General features: G+C 39.1%; 1 protein-coding gene across 3 annotated transcripts in view; it reads right to left on the bottom strand.

Annotated features, from left to right (window-relative positions):
* kiaa0825 (KIAA0825 ortholog) overlaps positions 1-15,512 on the bottom strand; it is a 116,441-nt gene that overhangs the window by 67,165 nt on the left and 33,764 nt on the right. For all 3 annotated transcript variants that reach the window (XM_086173878.1, XM_086173879.1, XM_086173877.1), the window contains exons 13-21: positions 15,182-15,373; positions 14,053-14,163; positions 12,140-12,270; positions 7,567-7,746; positions 4,823-5,038; positions 4,435-4,739; positions 3,749-3,855; positions 1,784-1,928; positions 337-489 (exon numbers count right to left, since the gene is read on the bottom strand). In XM_086173878.1, coding sequence (XP_086030004.1) covers positions 337-489; positions 1,784-1,928; positions 3,749-3,855; positions 4,435-4,739; positions 4,823-5,038; positions 7,567-7,746; positions 12,140-12,270; positions 14,053-14,163; positions 15,182-15,373 — 1,540 coding nt within the window. The remainder of the gene's footprint in view (positions 1-336; positions 490-1,783; positions 1,929-3,748; positions 3,856-4,434; positions 4,740-4,822; positions 5,039-7,566; positions 7,747-12,139; positions 12,271-14,052; positions 14,164-15,181; positions 15,374-15,512) is intronic.

Here is a 15,512-nt window from a genome sequence, read left to right on the forward strand (position 1 = left end):
CTCTTCTCTTCCTCCCAGTAAAACTTCTTTGAAAAGGCAGAGAAGTACAGATAACAGGGGAAGAAAATCCCTGAAAGACCCAATGAGAGACTGCTACCGTATCAGTTCACCAGAGAGTTAAGAGCTCCTAACCTTCAACATTAAACTTCTGGCCTTGAGAGAAAGAACAAAAAATGACACAACTGTGCAAATAACATGCTTGCACAGTAGAAATTTAAAAGACTTGAAGATTTGCTAAAAAACCTTAGACAACTATTTTCATGGAACTAAATGAAAACTGAACCCAAAGGTTTAAACCAAATAAAACAGTGAAATCTTGTGCTTTTTTTAACCTACCTGATCTAGCCTTTTCCTTCCAATTTGGTTGTATTGATGGAGGGGGTGAAAGGATGCATGTAGGTAGTCATCACGTCCATGGTTAAAGGTCAACCATGGAGGAGAGTCACTGGGAGAGTCAGTAGTTGCACTCAGTTTAGCCATCAATAATTCCTGTATACCAGTTCAGCAGGGAGAGAGAAAGGATGATCGCAAGATATACCAATGATCTAAAAATAAAATACCTCAACAATTGAAACCAAGAATAGAAAATTGATATCATTGATAATAAAAAGGTTTTGAATTGCCAAAGAAGAGTGTTCATATTGGATTCACCAGATATAGGATCTTAACAGATATATAGGTATATCTTTTGGAGTATTACCTTTTTTGATGAGAAAAACAAACAGAACATCTGTGTCTTATTTTTTCTGGTTTGACGTTCTTATCAGAAGAGACAAAATTAATAGAAAATGTGGCAAGTGAGGGCAGTCGGACATTGATATAGTCTGTTAGATTGTGTGTGTGTGTGTGTGTGTGTGTGTGTGTGTGTGTGTGTGTGTGTGTGTGTGTGTGTGTGTGTGTGTTTATATGTGTCTGTGCCTGTGTATACATGGAGTTCCTGCTGTGATTTCACCATATTCCCATCCGTCAGTCTGACATGGCCTCTAAAACTCCTCTCCCTCCACCACACCATTAGCACAGTCTGTCCCTGACCTGTATGTACTTGCTTCAACCTTGGGTAGGTAGAGGCACTTAAGCTGAGATGAGGGCAATCGCATTCATATTATATTACATTTCCAAGCAGAGCTGTTTATGGACTCTATTGGAAGTGTAGCGTAATGTACCGTTTTTCTTCTATTCAATGCTGTCACAATTAACTGTAGAACAGCTTAATCTACCCCTTAACATACTATATTTTGAGATACCTACATTGTATGTATAATGCTGTAACAGAGGGATATTTCTTATTTTTCTCTTGTCCTACAATTTCATGATTTGTCTAATTCTCCTGCTGTGCATGGAGCATTCATGCAAGCAGATTATGTTTTTCCCTGTTTCTGTATATATGAATATAACTTTGGTTTGAGTAAAAACCAACTGGCTTCATATGTAAGATTGAAGGGGAAAAACAAGGAAACCATATAGACTTGAGGCTTTTTTTCATTGGAAATAGCTGAGTAATAGAAATCTTTCATAAACCATGATCATAAATCATATCTAAAATGTTGTTTTTTTGGCAAATGAGGAAACTGTGTGGTTCCCTCTTCACTACATGTGGGGAGAGGATACCACAGGAAATCACTCAAAGTTTTTACCCTTGAGGTCAGCTGAACAACAGAGGATCTGAAAAAAAACTACTGCATAGAAGCAGCAGCCCCAGTCCCACCGTCACCGCCTATTTGAGCAGCCTGCGGCCTCAGGCCAGCAAACACCTAACTGTTGGGGAGAGGGAGTGCTTCCCTACCTCATTGCCTCGAATGATGTGATAGATCTGCCTTAGGTAGTCGGTGCCCTCTGCTTTGTGGCAAATCTCCAGCAGCATCAGGCTTATTTTCTGCTCAGTCAGTTCAGCTAGAGCAACACTACTTTCCCTTCCATGCTCAGATACACTAGGATACAATCAGAGGTAATATTGATGGGAGACAGAAAATACAAAATTAGAAAAGACAGCAGAGCAAATGTGGAGATTAAAAAATTAAAAAAAGGGTGGCTTATCACTTTTACATGTAGCCTAAAAAGTACTTTTGGGTGTTTGGAAATGATAAACTGATACATTGGTTTAAAAGGATTTTTCTTCCAGAAACTAACCATTCAGTTCAGGGGATAAATTGGCTTCATACTGAATCTGGCAAAAGATACAAGAATTTCTTGGTAAAAGAAAATAAAAAGGAATGAAAGTGACTGATATAAACATAAAAACAGTTTGTGTGTGTGTGTGTGTGTGTGTGTGTGTGTGTGTGTGTGTGTGTGTGTGTGTGTGTGTGTATGCAGGGTCGTGTGTCAATGTTTTCATGCATGTACAGCCCCCAACGCTGGCATCTCCCCCAACATTTTCCATCTTGTATTGATGGATATCACAAAAACAACTATTAAATCTTCTTCAAAAAATTCTTGTCATGGTTCTCTTCCTCTCTTCCCTATTCTTTCCCTCTCTCTCACTTTCTCTCTTCCTTTGTAATTATAAGGTGGCTAGAATGCTGTTGCCTGTCAGCCAGTCATTGGCTACTTGACATTGAGAGTGACAAAGGAAGAGGAGTCTTGTCTCATCCATACATCCCCTCATTCTTTTGCCTGGAGGCCTGGTGGTGATGTTGTCTACGATGGTGGCTGTGCATCCGTGTCAGCACCTGTGCTGTATCCTTTCCTGTCCATCACTGTGCAGGTGAAGCAGATGATTGGATTCAGTCAGCAGAGTGATTAATGAGGGCCCCTCCGGATTTGGGACAGCCTATCAATCATGTCATTAGGGCCAATGTGCCCTGAAAGAGGCAGACCTCCGCCAAGGAATAACTGCATTCATCTTCATCTGTGTATGCATCCCGTCAGCCCAGCCAGGGTCACCATGATGGAGAACAATAATCTTCTCCTCTACAAATTACTTTGCAAAGACAAGGTGGGTGACTTGGGGAGGGGGTTACAGTTGGGAAAAGAGGGGAAAGCGGGATGAGGGTACAGGGATGTAGGAGGGCTTTGATGGGGCAAATGTTCTTTGCAGAGGCAATTACTATTGTCCCTATGCTTACCTATGCACATGCATGCATAAGACACTAGTGAATAAAGTGTCATTTTTTTGAGTTATTTCATCAACCACAACTCTCTCTCTTTCTTATTGTTACCCCCCTCCTACCTTCTGACAATGTATTCTGATTGTTTACAAGCCAGGCGTCACTTCCCTGTGAAGGTTAGTTTAATGAATAGTAATGATTCCATTGAATACATCCGACAGGTGATACATAATCACTCTTCCTTCAGTTTTCTACCCGACCCCCTCCTCACCTCTTCACTGCCCTGTCTCTTTACAATCCCCCATCAAACCTCCTTTTCCTGTCACTGAATCAAAGACAATTTGCTACAGCTTCAGTGGTTTTATCTGTTTCATGATATCACTATTTCTTTTATTTCTGAAAATTATGAAGATGCTTCCTATTTAACAGATGCTTACAGAGGTTTTCATTATGAATTGAGCATCAGAGATTCAACTTGCTCAATTAAAACAAAGTGATCAGCCAAAAATTAAAAGGTCATTTTCCCATTGCTTCAGTCTGCAGGTCATTCAGTCACACTATATTCATGAACATGATTCCACAAAACAAATGTAGCCGAGATATGCCAATTTGATGCACTATCAATATTAGGTAAGGCAAGTGATGGATTACACATATATTGCATAGTGAAGATTGCAAAAATCATTCTACAATGAACCTCTCACCTATCTGAGCAAAGTCTGCGGGACTTTTGGAGCTGCATGTTGATCCACTTTGGTCTTTTTTCCTCCAGAGCCTGCAGCACCTTATGCACTATGGCTTTGGGAACACCCTGAAATTCATACAACAGATGTAAATGTTATGTATATGTAAATATAAATACATCATTATCTATATAGCTCTTGTCCTGCACGCAGGGTCAAGAGGGGGCTGGAGCCTATCCCTGCTGCCATTGGGTGATAGCTGGGGTACACCGTAGGCTGGTTGCCAGTTGTTCACAGGGCCTCATTCAAATACATACAACAATTCATTCTCATTCAAACGGGGGGTAATTTAGTCTTCAGTTAACTTACTACATTTTTTTTATTGTAGGATTAAACCAGAGAACACAGAGGAAACACACAGACATTTATGGAGCATGTAAACTCCACAAATGAAGAAGATTAAAAAAACTAATCAGGGCTCTTCTTACTGTGAGGCAGAAGTTCTAACCACTGCATCACCCTGCAACCCATATACATACACATACATACATACATACATGCATGCATGCATACATACATACATACATACATACATACATACATACATACATACATACATACATACATACATACATACATACGCATAAATAGATATAGATAGAATAGATAAATAGATAAATGTATACATTATTCAAAGGTTTGTCTACCTTATTTTGAATGCCCATTGAGGCCCGGAGACACTCAGCCACCAGGGCAAGATGGTCCTTGGCCTCACAGCTCAGGCTCATGCCACTAATCTGTTTCAGTATGTCTGGGTCCTCTAGACTTCGGATCAGGCAGTTTAACAGGACCCAGAGTAACAAACCCACCAGGCGAAGCTGCCGGGCATACTGGGAGAGGTGCTTTTCTGCCACTCGGAAGAGGTGACGGATAGGAAGAGGCAAGGATGTTGCAACAAGAGGCAGGTTTGTGAAAATGAAGGACATGGCTTCAATAGCAAGGGATATGGCAGCTGCAAGGAAAATAAAACATTAGCAGTTTGTTCAGAAGAAAAAAGAAAAAAGAATCAAAGAAAAAACATTTTTCAATACATACTCTTAGTCTGCTTTTTTTTTTCTTCCAATGGAATGTAGTTCCATGCCTTTGGTATTTTTGCCAGGACACTCTCTGGTACATCCTGCTTGAATAAGGCTCTTCTTGGCTCCTCTGTGGTCGCCACCATGGTAACCAAATGTGTCAGCAGGACATTAGTAGTCTTGATGATAATTGACCGCACACAACTTATGACAACAGGGACTTTCTGAGTTGTTTCTAAAAAAAAAAAAGAGAAAAGACAGATTATGTTGGACATAATCACAATGAGGGGAAAAAACAAAAAGACAAATAACAAACAAAGAAAAGAACAAATGGGGTTAAAAAATTAAGTTTTTAAATTACTATGTTCAATGATACATGTTGAATAATTGGGAGAATAGCAAGAATGCTTTATTATTGTTAGGGGACAGTGAAATTGATACAGATCAACTTTAAGGGGAAGCACAATTCAACAACACAACAAATACACCGTAACATGATGAACAAGAGGGCACACAAAAAAGGATGAATGTCTTGTAATCCAGGTCATGTAAGTAAGTCAATCCAGGCAGTCTTGCCTGCATCATCACACTCCAGTTGTCCTATGGGACCCCAGCACAATTCCACAGCCAGCCAAGATACAGTAAGTTATCCAGCCCAAAGGGGTCCACCCAATTTAATGTGCCCTTAACACTTCAAATGGGAGGCAACTAGCAAGCTTTCCTGCCAGATTTATGAGTCTGCAGACACTTTTGAATAGAAAGAAGTCATGGTGTGCTCCATGCTCACCACAGAAGTCAATGCTCCAATATCCATTTTGAAGTCCAAGTTTAGTGACACATTAGATAAAATTGGTTCTAGCCACTTGAGACAATGAGCTTTTCTTGTTTTTTTTTATTACACGAGAGCTTAAAAGTGATGGCTGGAACATACATCGATGGATATAGTGGTAGCTTTGCTTTGTGATTCATCCCTTTCTTTAACACAACGGACCCATGCAGCATCTCAAATAAGAGCTGAGGCTGCATGCACTGTCTTATACCAATTCTGTTACACAAACACCAGATATTTACAATCCAATTGGCAGCGTTCTGACAGGGAACATTTGCCACTTGTTGAAAGGGCTGAATCTCAGATTCACAACTTCAAACTAGGCTGCAAACTACCCATAGGTACACATCTGCCAAAAAAGCACAGATAAAACAAATGTTGTATATTAGGTCCCTTTGACTTTGGCAAAGACCCAGTTCATGAAGAACACAAACAGAATTGATGAAGCCTTTGAGGAGTCTGAGACTGAAACATATTTCATGTTTTGTATAGAAGGCACGCAAACAGCTCAAAGGATTTCCAATCACTTGTAGCCTCATTTCCAGAACACTGAAATTGGCTTTGCTGGGGAGCAACACACTGTGACCCCCCCAGAAGGTGGGAGAAACTTTTGATCCCAATGTTTTTATAATGCATAATTCAAAAAGGGGTGGCACAGTGGTTAGTGCTTTGGACTAATTGCACAAAGGACCCTAGTTCGATTCTGACAATAGACCTTTCTGTGTAGAGTTTGCAAAATATCCACGTGGGTTTCCTTCCACAGTCTAAAAACATGTGATTGACTGGTGACCAGACCAAGGTGTACCGAGTGAAAGTATGGACACTTGTACTTTCTGTAATGTACTGCATAAGTAAACCTGGCTCATTTAATATACTAAATGAATACATTTCTATTTTACGTAAGCCTTCTGAATGAAACATTCCTACATCAAACAATATTAAAAAATATTCTAATGCTCTTTTTGGTAATAGAAAGTAATACTTTAAATTCAGATGCTTGCAATCAAATTAAGTATAAAGCACATAGCATTCACTGCTCTATTCCATGTTGTTCATAAATAGCAAAGCAGCTATAGCATGAGACTGTATGGCTTTCATGGAGGAGCAGCAGCAGGAAACGCAGCAGTAAAACTGAAGGTGACACACAGCTGTGAGCTACAGTACAGGTTTGATATCGGAAGCACTGTGAAATCCTCTGGGATGCCTGTCAAGTATCTGACCTAAGATCCATTGAAAAAGACTTTGCTGTAACAGGAATGATATAGCTTGCTGACACTGAACACTTTGTGGCAGGTGAGACCTAGACCTATCTTTTAAAATCACTCCACTTTCAGATTTTTTCACCATAATATTGATTTGTGTATTGAGCTTTGAAAAGAAAAAAAAATCTCACTTCATCTTGTGTGATGAAACACTAGTGTAAGTGGAGAAATGATGAAACTAAGGCTAAATTCCATGAATGTTATCTCCGTGAGGAAGTTTAAAAACAAATAAAGGTATCTGATATCCTGTAACCAAAATTACAATACAAAGAATAACTGATGACTAGATGATGCCTAATATATAAAACCTGTACCAAAGCCGCAGGGAAAAAAGAAAGCCACCTAAAAACTGAAGCGAATATCATACTGAAGTCATTATTTACAGTAGCTTATGTCTGCAAACTCTAGGGAAAGTATAGAAAGAAATATTCTAAGCAAGATCACTTGTGAACATTTTCATAAAACAATATTGAAAACCGCAATATAAAAAAGATACCAGTTACCAATTGTTGTCCCAGTTAATGTAATTTTCATTTGAGGACATTAAATAGTTATTCTTTAATGTTTGGATGCATGGGTTCAACGCCTAAGAATCATGATATAACAGTAAGAACAACACAGATAAGAATTTGCACTACAATGTCAGAAAGTAAGTCTTGACACAAGCCGTACCTGCCAGTGTATAGAGATGTTCCCATAACTGCGCACGCTCCAGGTATGGTTGAAAGGCCAAACCCAAGGCCTTGGGAACATGATTCAGGTAAGTGAAAATATTGAATAATGCTACTATGAAGGCGACCCTTGCCTTACGATTCTCTGCAGACAATTCTTTTTCACTCTCCTGGCAAATACCTGAAAAGCAAATACAATAATTTTACTTTTATGGCACTCTATCAATTAATTTCTGTCAATAAATTTGGATATTCAGCAACATAATCTCACAGACTAGCTCAAGGAATGTGACAAATAGGAAGTCATAACTAGATTTATATGCTGTCATTTCTAGCCCTAATTTTAACATTGGTTTCATTTCATTGTAATTGTACTTTTATCAAAGTACAATTAATAGAAAGTGAAATCAAAAACACCTCAAAGTAGATGAAATATTGTCATAATTCAAAACATTTTATTGACAATCATATGCGTACAGATGAGGGTACAAGTATGGTAACTGGACTTGAATTTCTTCACTTGAAGATGTTTCTCCCCTCATTCGAGAGGCTTCTTCAGTAAATTCAAGTCCAGTTGCCACAAGAAGATTTCAACAAGAATACACCATCACCTGGAAAAGTACAGGAAAAAAAAAGTCATTTCAAATCTCAAAAAATTGTAGCTTTTATAACGAGTATAAAACACTGTCTAAAATTTAGACAGTGGTCTCTTCACTGTGGACACAATGCTGGACCATGTGAATTTGGTGCCATAGAAAGGACAAAGCAACAGGTAACCTATAAGCCCCTTTTTAAAGTCTGTGGGCCCTGGTTAAATAAATTCTTTGACAGCCTACTCATAAGCAAATACAAATGGCAAATTCCTCAACAGATGTCAGAGGAGACAGTGCAAAGACAGGGACACATCAAGTAATTTGAAAACAAATATTTCATGTGAGCTTATTAACCCTCTCAGGCTCAAATTAAGTTGTAGTTGCAGGAAAAATTTGATATTTGGCTGTCGCAAATCTGCAACATCTGCCTGGAGAAGGTTAATGGGTGAAATAATGACATTTAGGGCGGCATGATGGCACAGTGGTTAGCGCTTCAGCCTCACAGGACCCTGGTTCAATTCCAACAAGGGGACCTTTCATTTTGGACTTTGCATGTTCTCCATGTGTCTGTGTGGGTTTCCTCCAGGTTCTCCAATTTCCTCCCACAGTCCAAAAACATGCAGCAGGTTAATTTGAAAAAAATGGGAAAATTGCCCCAAGAGAGTGAATACTTGTCTGTGTGTATATGTGGCCCTGCAATTGACTGGCAACCAGTCCAGGGTGTATCCCGCCTCTCGCCTGATGACAGCTGGGATAGGCTCCAGCATCCCCCGCGACCATGAGTGCAGGATAAGCGGCAGACAATGGATGGATGGATGGATGGATGGATGGATGGATAATGACATTTAAAAAAACACTAATTAAAATAAAAACCTAAATCTTTGAGATGGGGAATAGGGAGGTATGTAATACCAATCCTACAAAATAGCCTTTTGATTTCGTCATATAAAAGATAAACTATTGGAAAATGTCAAGGCCATCCAATCTGACACATGTTAACAGAAAGGGGGAACAAAAGGCATTGTGGATTTGAGAGGAGACAAAAACACATCTGTGATAGATGAAAGGAAAAAAAGAGAACAGAAATAGCTGGAAAGGAAAAAAAAAAAAAACAGATTTCAAAGCCCCTGGCTGTGGGATCCACAGCACATACAGTAGAGACGGGAAGTGAAAAGGAAGAGGTTTTGACAGGGTGTCCTTGTGGGGCTTGCTGTCTTGCACAGGGCTCACAGTGAGGGTGCATGTAACCCACATGGTTGTCTATATACAATATGTGCTGTGTGCACTTCTAACTGTATGTGTATGTGAAGTTGAAAGGGGTTGATGAGGAAAGGCCCATTACTACAGTGGTGGCAGAAATCCAGCAGTCTGTTAGTCTGCTGTGTGAGAGATGACAGCTATTTGAATAGAGTGTATGTAACACAGCAACACTGAGGGGGATCTTTGATGGAGGACAGGGAAGCTATCTTCTGACTAATGTTTGAACATTTTAAAATGACAAGGCTAATTTTTAGTTACAGACCAGAGCCAGTTATATCACCGAGCCTTTTACTGAATCGGGCAGGTAGGAAGCACACTCAAGGTCCATATGTGAACTGATATGCTGTCCGTCTGGCTGCTGCTGTGTTGCTCATATTTCGCTTTCATAATCAAATATGTAGCAAATAGCATCAAAAGGTCACTTCTTGTTAGACAATCTATTAAGTGGAAAATTATCTATTTAATATCACTAGAGTCCATGTAGTAATTGACTGTTAAACACAGCAAGTAGTTAATTTTTATCACTAGTTTGGTTACAGTTTAACAGTTTGGTTTGGACTTAAAAGACTGATAGTATATTGCGTTTACAATGGTTTTCTTTGGATGACATGTTTGCAAGCCAAAACCTGTAAAGGTAATCTTTTAAAAGTTCCATGTGATTTCAGAGGTTATTCTGAACTGTTAAAAGTGGCTTCCTTAGAAAATCAATAAAACAAAGCATGATAACTTAAAACAGATATTTTATCAAGAAGATCTCAGTGTAGAGCAACAGATGAACATCTCTGCTGAATTTCCACCACAGCAACAACAACCATAATTCCATATTGATTTCTCCAATGCATTTCCAGTTCTTCATCTTTGTATTCAACCTTCATACAGAGCCAAAACACACACCTGTTTATCCTCCAGTCATCCATTCACAGGGGCCTGTTCTGTAAATCTTTGGAATGGAAGAAGGCTTGCAATAAATGAAAATGCAACATGTGTGCATGTCTAGCTATTGGAAAATCTGATCAAACAATGTTTTATACAGTCACATTGTGGAGACTCACCTTACACTTATGAGTCAAAAGCAAGAATTACTGATATACTGATGTCAGTCAGATTGTAGGAGACTGGGCGCAAAGGTAAGGTTTGAGTAGGGGTCTAGCTTTGTAGTTTCCTCCGAACAGACAGACACTTGAATGTACTTGTGTGTTCACCAGTTTTAATAGTTTCAAAAGAATTTGAAACTATTGTATTAAAGAGATATTATACTGCAATTATCAAATAAGTACCCAAAGGCCTTGTACAGATCTGATTTCAATATGTATCCTTGGTAATCTATCACCACTCAGAATTCTGTAGCACCCCTGGTAATGTGACAAAACATTTGGGCTGCTTTGAGAAGGTATTCATATCCAATGTCAAAGCATTCTATGAGTAGCATTTATACAAATAGCAAAAATGAAAGAATAGCATATATTTATGAAAGCATATATTAATAAAAGAAAAAAATCAAAAAAAGCTAACGTGGTCAAAAACTGACAATCTGATAATCTGACAATTAAACATGCATAGTGTCATAAAAGCCATTTGTTTTCGGTAGATTCTGATCAACCTATTTAGTCAATTTGTTTTACAAAGTTTCATGGTTTAGTAAATGTGCATGTGACTTAAATCAGGTATTTATTTTAGTGAGACTTGTTGGAGCCTATGAAAGGAAGGCACACAGTGTCCTGTATCACTGTTTTCTACTGGTAAAAATCAACAGTAAATCTAATTAATGCAACTAGGAAAATATGTAAATGTTTATTAGCAGATGAGGCAGGTGAAGTAAGATCTGATCACAAGAAGGAATCCTGAGCCATATGTAGACAAACATCAGATTAGATCAATCAGGAAGCATTTTAATATCAAGGCTGAAAATGTCTTAAAAAGGCTAAAAGTTTAAAGACACTAATAATTCAAAGTGAGATGTTCAAAAACAATTTACATCCAAACATTGGTTCTCAGCTTAGTGGCTCATGGGCAGTGGCTTATGGTGGTGTAAGGATTCAGTCAAGCTGTTCCCTCCGTCTTTCTGGTTCTTGGTTAATTAGCCCGTCACTGTGATAACGCACAAGAGTCAGCGCTTCCAGTATTGATTTACGGCTGTGTGCAAACGCATTGCAGAGCCTCTGAGCCAGACTCAGATTGAGCAAGAGAACGAGACAGCAAGAGTGGTTATTAATGAGGTCACTATAATTTGAATTAATGTGCGAGTGCACAACAGTCTTTAAAGGTTAGACTGTTGCCAGTGCGAAGAATACAAGAAGGAAGGGAAAATCTTTAAAGGTCAGCATGTGTGCTCCACAGGCCCAGTTGAGTGTTTATTACTGCACTCTATTGATTTAGTGATGATGATGATGACCAAGGTGAAAATAATGACAATAAGGATGATGATGATGATGATGATGATGATAATGATAATGATGATAACCTCATGAAATACAGAGATCTCATCTATAGCTCCAAAGCTTGAGTAGAGACTGTAGAAAATAATAATGACACTGGTAAACACCTATCAATGTACGGGTTTTGCTGAAATATGAATATATAATTCCAAAAAATGTTTAATATAAAAAAAGATTTACAGCTAAAAGATGTACAAAACCTGCAACATATACATGGATACATAAAAACGTCTTCCTACAAAAATAAGGTAAATCAGTCCATCTAGTTCAGCAAAAGAGGACTTACCAGAGTTTTCCAAGAGGATGTGGGTTAAGTGACAGTTTCTGTGAAGGAGTAGTTGCAATAACATCTTTGGATTGTATCCTGGGTCAGACATCAGCAACCTCAGATGGCATGCAGAGGTTACCTGGCCACCTCTGGAAGTGGAGACAGTAACTGTAACTTACATTTGCCAGGCATTTAAAAAGATAGCAGACTACAGAAAATAAAAACAGAGGAGGGATGTACAACACAAAACTCAGATTTCACACTTTATATGAATTATTATGTGTAAGCAGGTTGGAGAAATGAAATAAATATTTATGCTACAACCTATAACATTTTTTAGCTGCTACACTCCTGAAATCGGTCCAATCTAAACAAATGTCTTTATTTTCACCTTCTTGTATTGTTCACCCGAAAGGAATTAGCTCTAATCCTGACCAGCAAAAAGCAAATTAACATTTGGGAGGCAGCCAAAAACATGGATATAGAGCAGTACTCCTCTCCTGCATCTTTTGTACAACCAAGAGACTACAGCTAGTTGTGGGTAATGAGCCATATCTTTGGCGAGACTATATGCACATGCTTGTGTATATGACGCTCCTTTCGTGTATATGCTTATGACTCTTTATGTTTGAATGTGTAAGAACATTCTGACATGTGTGAGTCTGTATGTTACTTTATATATTTCCATAAAATCTAATGGAAGGGAGACACAGACAGAGCTTGTCTAAGGAGCAAGGATGAGGGAGGTTGTTCATGGGGTGTCTGCCCAGAAATTAACCATTCTGTTTGAGCAAGAGACTATAGAGGGGAACACCCTGCTGCTTGACTGAAGAAAAGTATGCCTCACTCTGACAGTGCAATTTATGATGTCACTGGGACTGAAATTCTAGAAGAAATTCTCTTTTAACCACTCTGATAAATCTACACAGCTACACCAAGAGAATCAACTGACAAAAGAAACAGACAAATAGAGGCACAGGAGACAGAGAGAAATTTCACACTAATGTATATATATGCATATCTTTACTCATATACACATATATCACTCGTATATCAAATGCTTTAAACCAACAATGCTAGATTATTTGTTTTGTAATTTTTACAATTTATTACTGTTAAGTTTAAAAACCATCACAATGGGTTTTATTTTGCTAGGCTAGAGAGGATTTGCCCATCATCACCAGATTTTAGAATACTACTTTTGGAACTGGCCATTAGTAGTTTGCCTCATACAGTTGGAACCAGAATAGTGATAGAAGCAAAGAAATTTACAAAAACAGACTATTTCCTGTTCTTCAATACATTAAAGCAAGAGTGACTTTGATTTGTGTGCCATCAGCATTCAGTGACATCACCTCTGGCTGTGAGGGAGATTAGAAAGGTGGAGGGTGGAGTAAACGGCGAGGGGATGAGTGATTTACTGCACCACAGAGGTCACAAGAGTAACTAGACACACGTGTACATATATTGACATTCACAGGCATATGTACACATACACACCACCATATTCATTGCTGATGCTAGTGTGTTGGATTTTCAGTAACTATCAACATAAACAAGATCAGTATCAGTGTCAATGATAGCATTTATATTGTTTTCTTTTTCTTTTCTGCATGCATCTAAGTTATATTATATTACCACAGTGACACCGATATGGACTGAAGCATTCAACAAGATATAAGCCTTGATATATGCTTGCATGTAGACTGTTGAAGCAGCAACAACAAAACAAACACACACACAGACACACAGACACAAATACACTCACCCACACAGACAGACACACACACACACACACACACACACACACACACACACACACACACACACACACACACACACACAATCAGCTCTTTACATGAGGTGTGACCTTACAAATATGTGCCATTTGTATGATAGGTGATGGATGGTATAATGAGTGTAATACCTACTCTATGTCCTGCTCTATGAAGAGTTCAGGGTTTACAGCATTTAGCCAATGGTGTAGAGCTCTGTCGGACTGGCATGACATGGACTCCCCTTCAGGACTGGTCATAAATGTCCTGTAGAAACACAGATTGATTGTTTCAGTCTCACATCTCTATTGTAAAGGTACTACTTAGAATACAGAGGCAAAAAAACAACCAATCAAACTAAAAACGAAAAAACAAACAAACAAAAGAGAAAATGTGTTTAATTTGCATTGATTAATTTCAATTTTTTGCTTTTTAAAACTTGTCTTTTTTTAATTTTTAAAATCTTGTCCCTTTTCTTATCATTGCGGGTCCAATTCAGCAACCCTTTGCACATTAAATGCAATTCTACATTTCACAGCCCTGGTCAGATGGCAGTATATATGATATAGAATACAATTTATCCATCCATTGTCTAACATTTATCTGGGATCACAGGGCAGCAGCCAAAGCAGTGTCCCAGATCTCCCTCTCCCCTGGCCACTTGGACCAGCTCTTTCGGGAGGATCCTAAGGCATTCCAATGCCAGTATAGAGACATAGTCCCTTGAGTGTGTCCTGAGTCTTCCTCCCAGTTGGACATGCCCGGACCACCTAACCAGGGAAGCATCCTGGAGGCATCCTAACCAGATGCCTGAGCCACCTCATCTAGCTCCCCTCCGCATGAAGGGGCAACGGCTCTACTCTGACCCCCTCCAAGATGGCCATGCTCCTCACCCTGTCTCTAAGAGAACCTGGACAGCCTGCGGAGAAACCTCATATCAGCCGCTTTGATCTTGTTCTTTCAGTCACGACCCACAACTCGTGACCATAGGTGAGGTGAGGATAGGAACATAGATTGACTGGCAAATTGAGAGCTTTGCCTTTTGGCTTAGTTCATTTGTCTTATTTATCATTTGGGCGGTCCTCTTAAGCAAAACTTCGTCTGGTCCCTCACTCAGGACGTGTTTGCCTTGGGTGACCCTGCCAAGGGCATAAAGCCCACAAAAACATAGCTCCTGGGGATCTCCGGGAAACACAAACCCCTCCACCCCGATAAAGTGGCGGCACAAGCAGGAAATGGTTTCGTAAACTTTAAAGTCGAATGAACAAATTGAATGAGTACCAACCTATAGAGCAATGTAAAGGGTGCTGTGACAATGACAAGGATTGTCAAGAGTTGTTCGCACAAGCTGTGGATTTGGAGCGACCAGTCATCTGCAATTACTGAAGAAGGGCTTGAATGCAGCAAAGGCTTTGGACTTTCACACACACTCCACATAAACTCCTCCATGTACAGTAACACTGCTGTGATGTCATACCTTAGATGGAGCATAAGGGAAAAATACAATGATGTTTAAATGAACACAAAAGTGATTACATAGGAAGATCATTCTATACATCCCAGTCCCTAATGCAGTTTTTAAGTGATTTGAAACCTTACAATTAAAACCAAACAAT

This window comes from Fistularia commersonii, chromosome 26, assembly GCF_037954325.1.
Source record: "Fistularia commersonii isolate RoL2024-O1a breed Wild chromosome 26, RoL_Fcom_v1.0, whole genome shotgun sequence".
Lineage (NCBI taxonomy): Eukaryota > Metazoa > Chordata > Actinopteri > Syngnathiformes > Fistulariidae > Fistularia > Fistularia commersonii.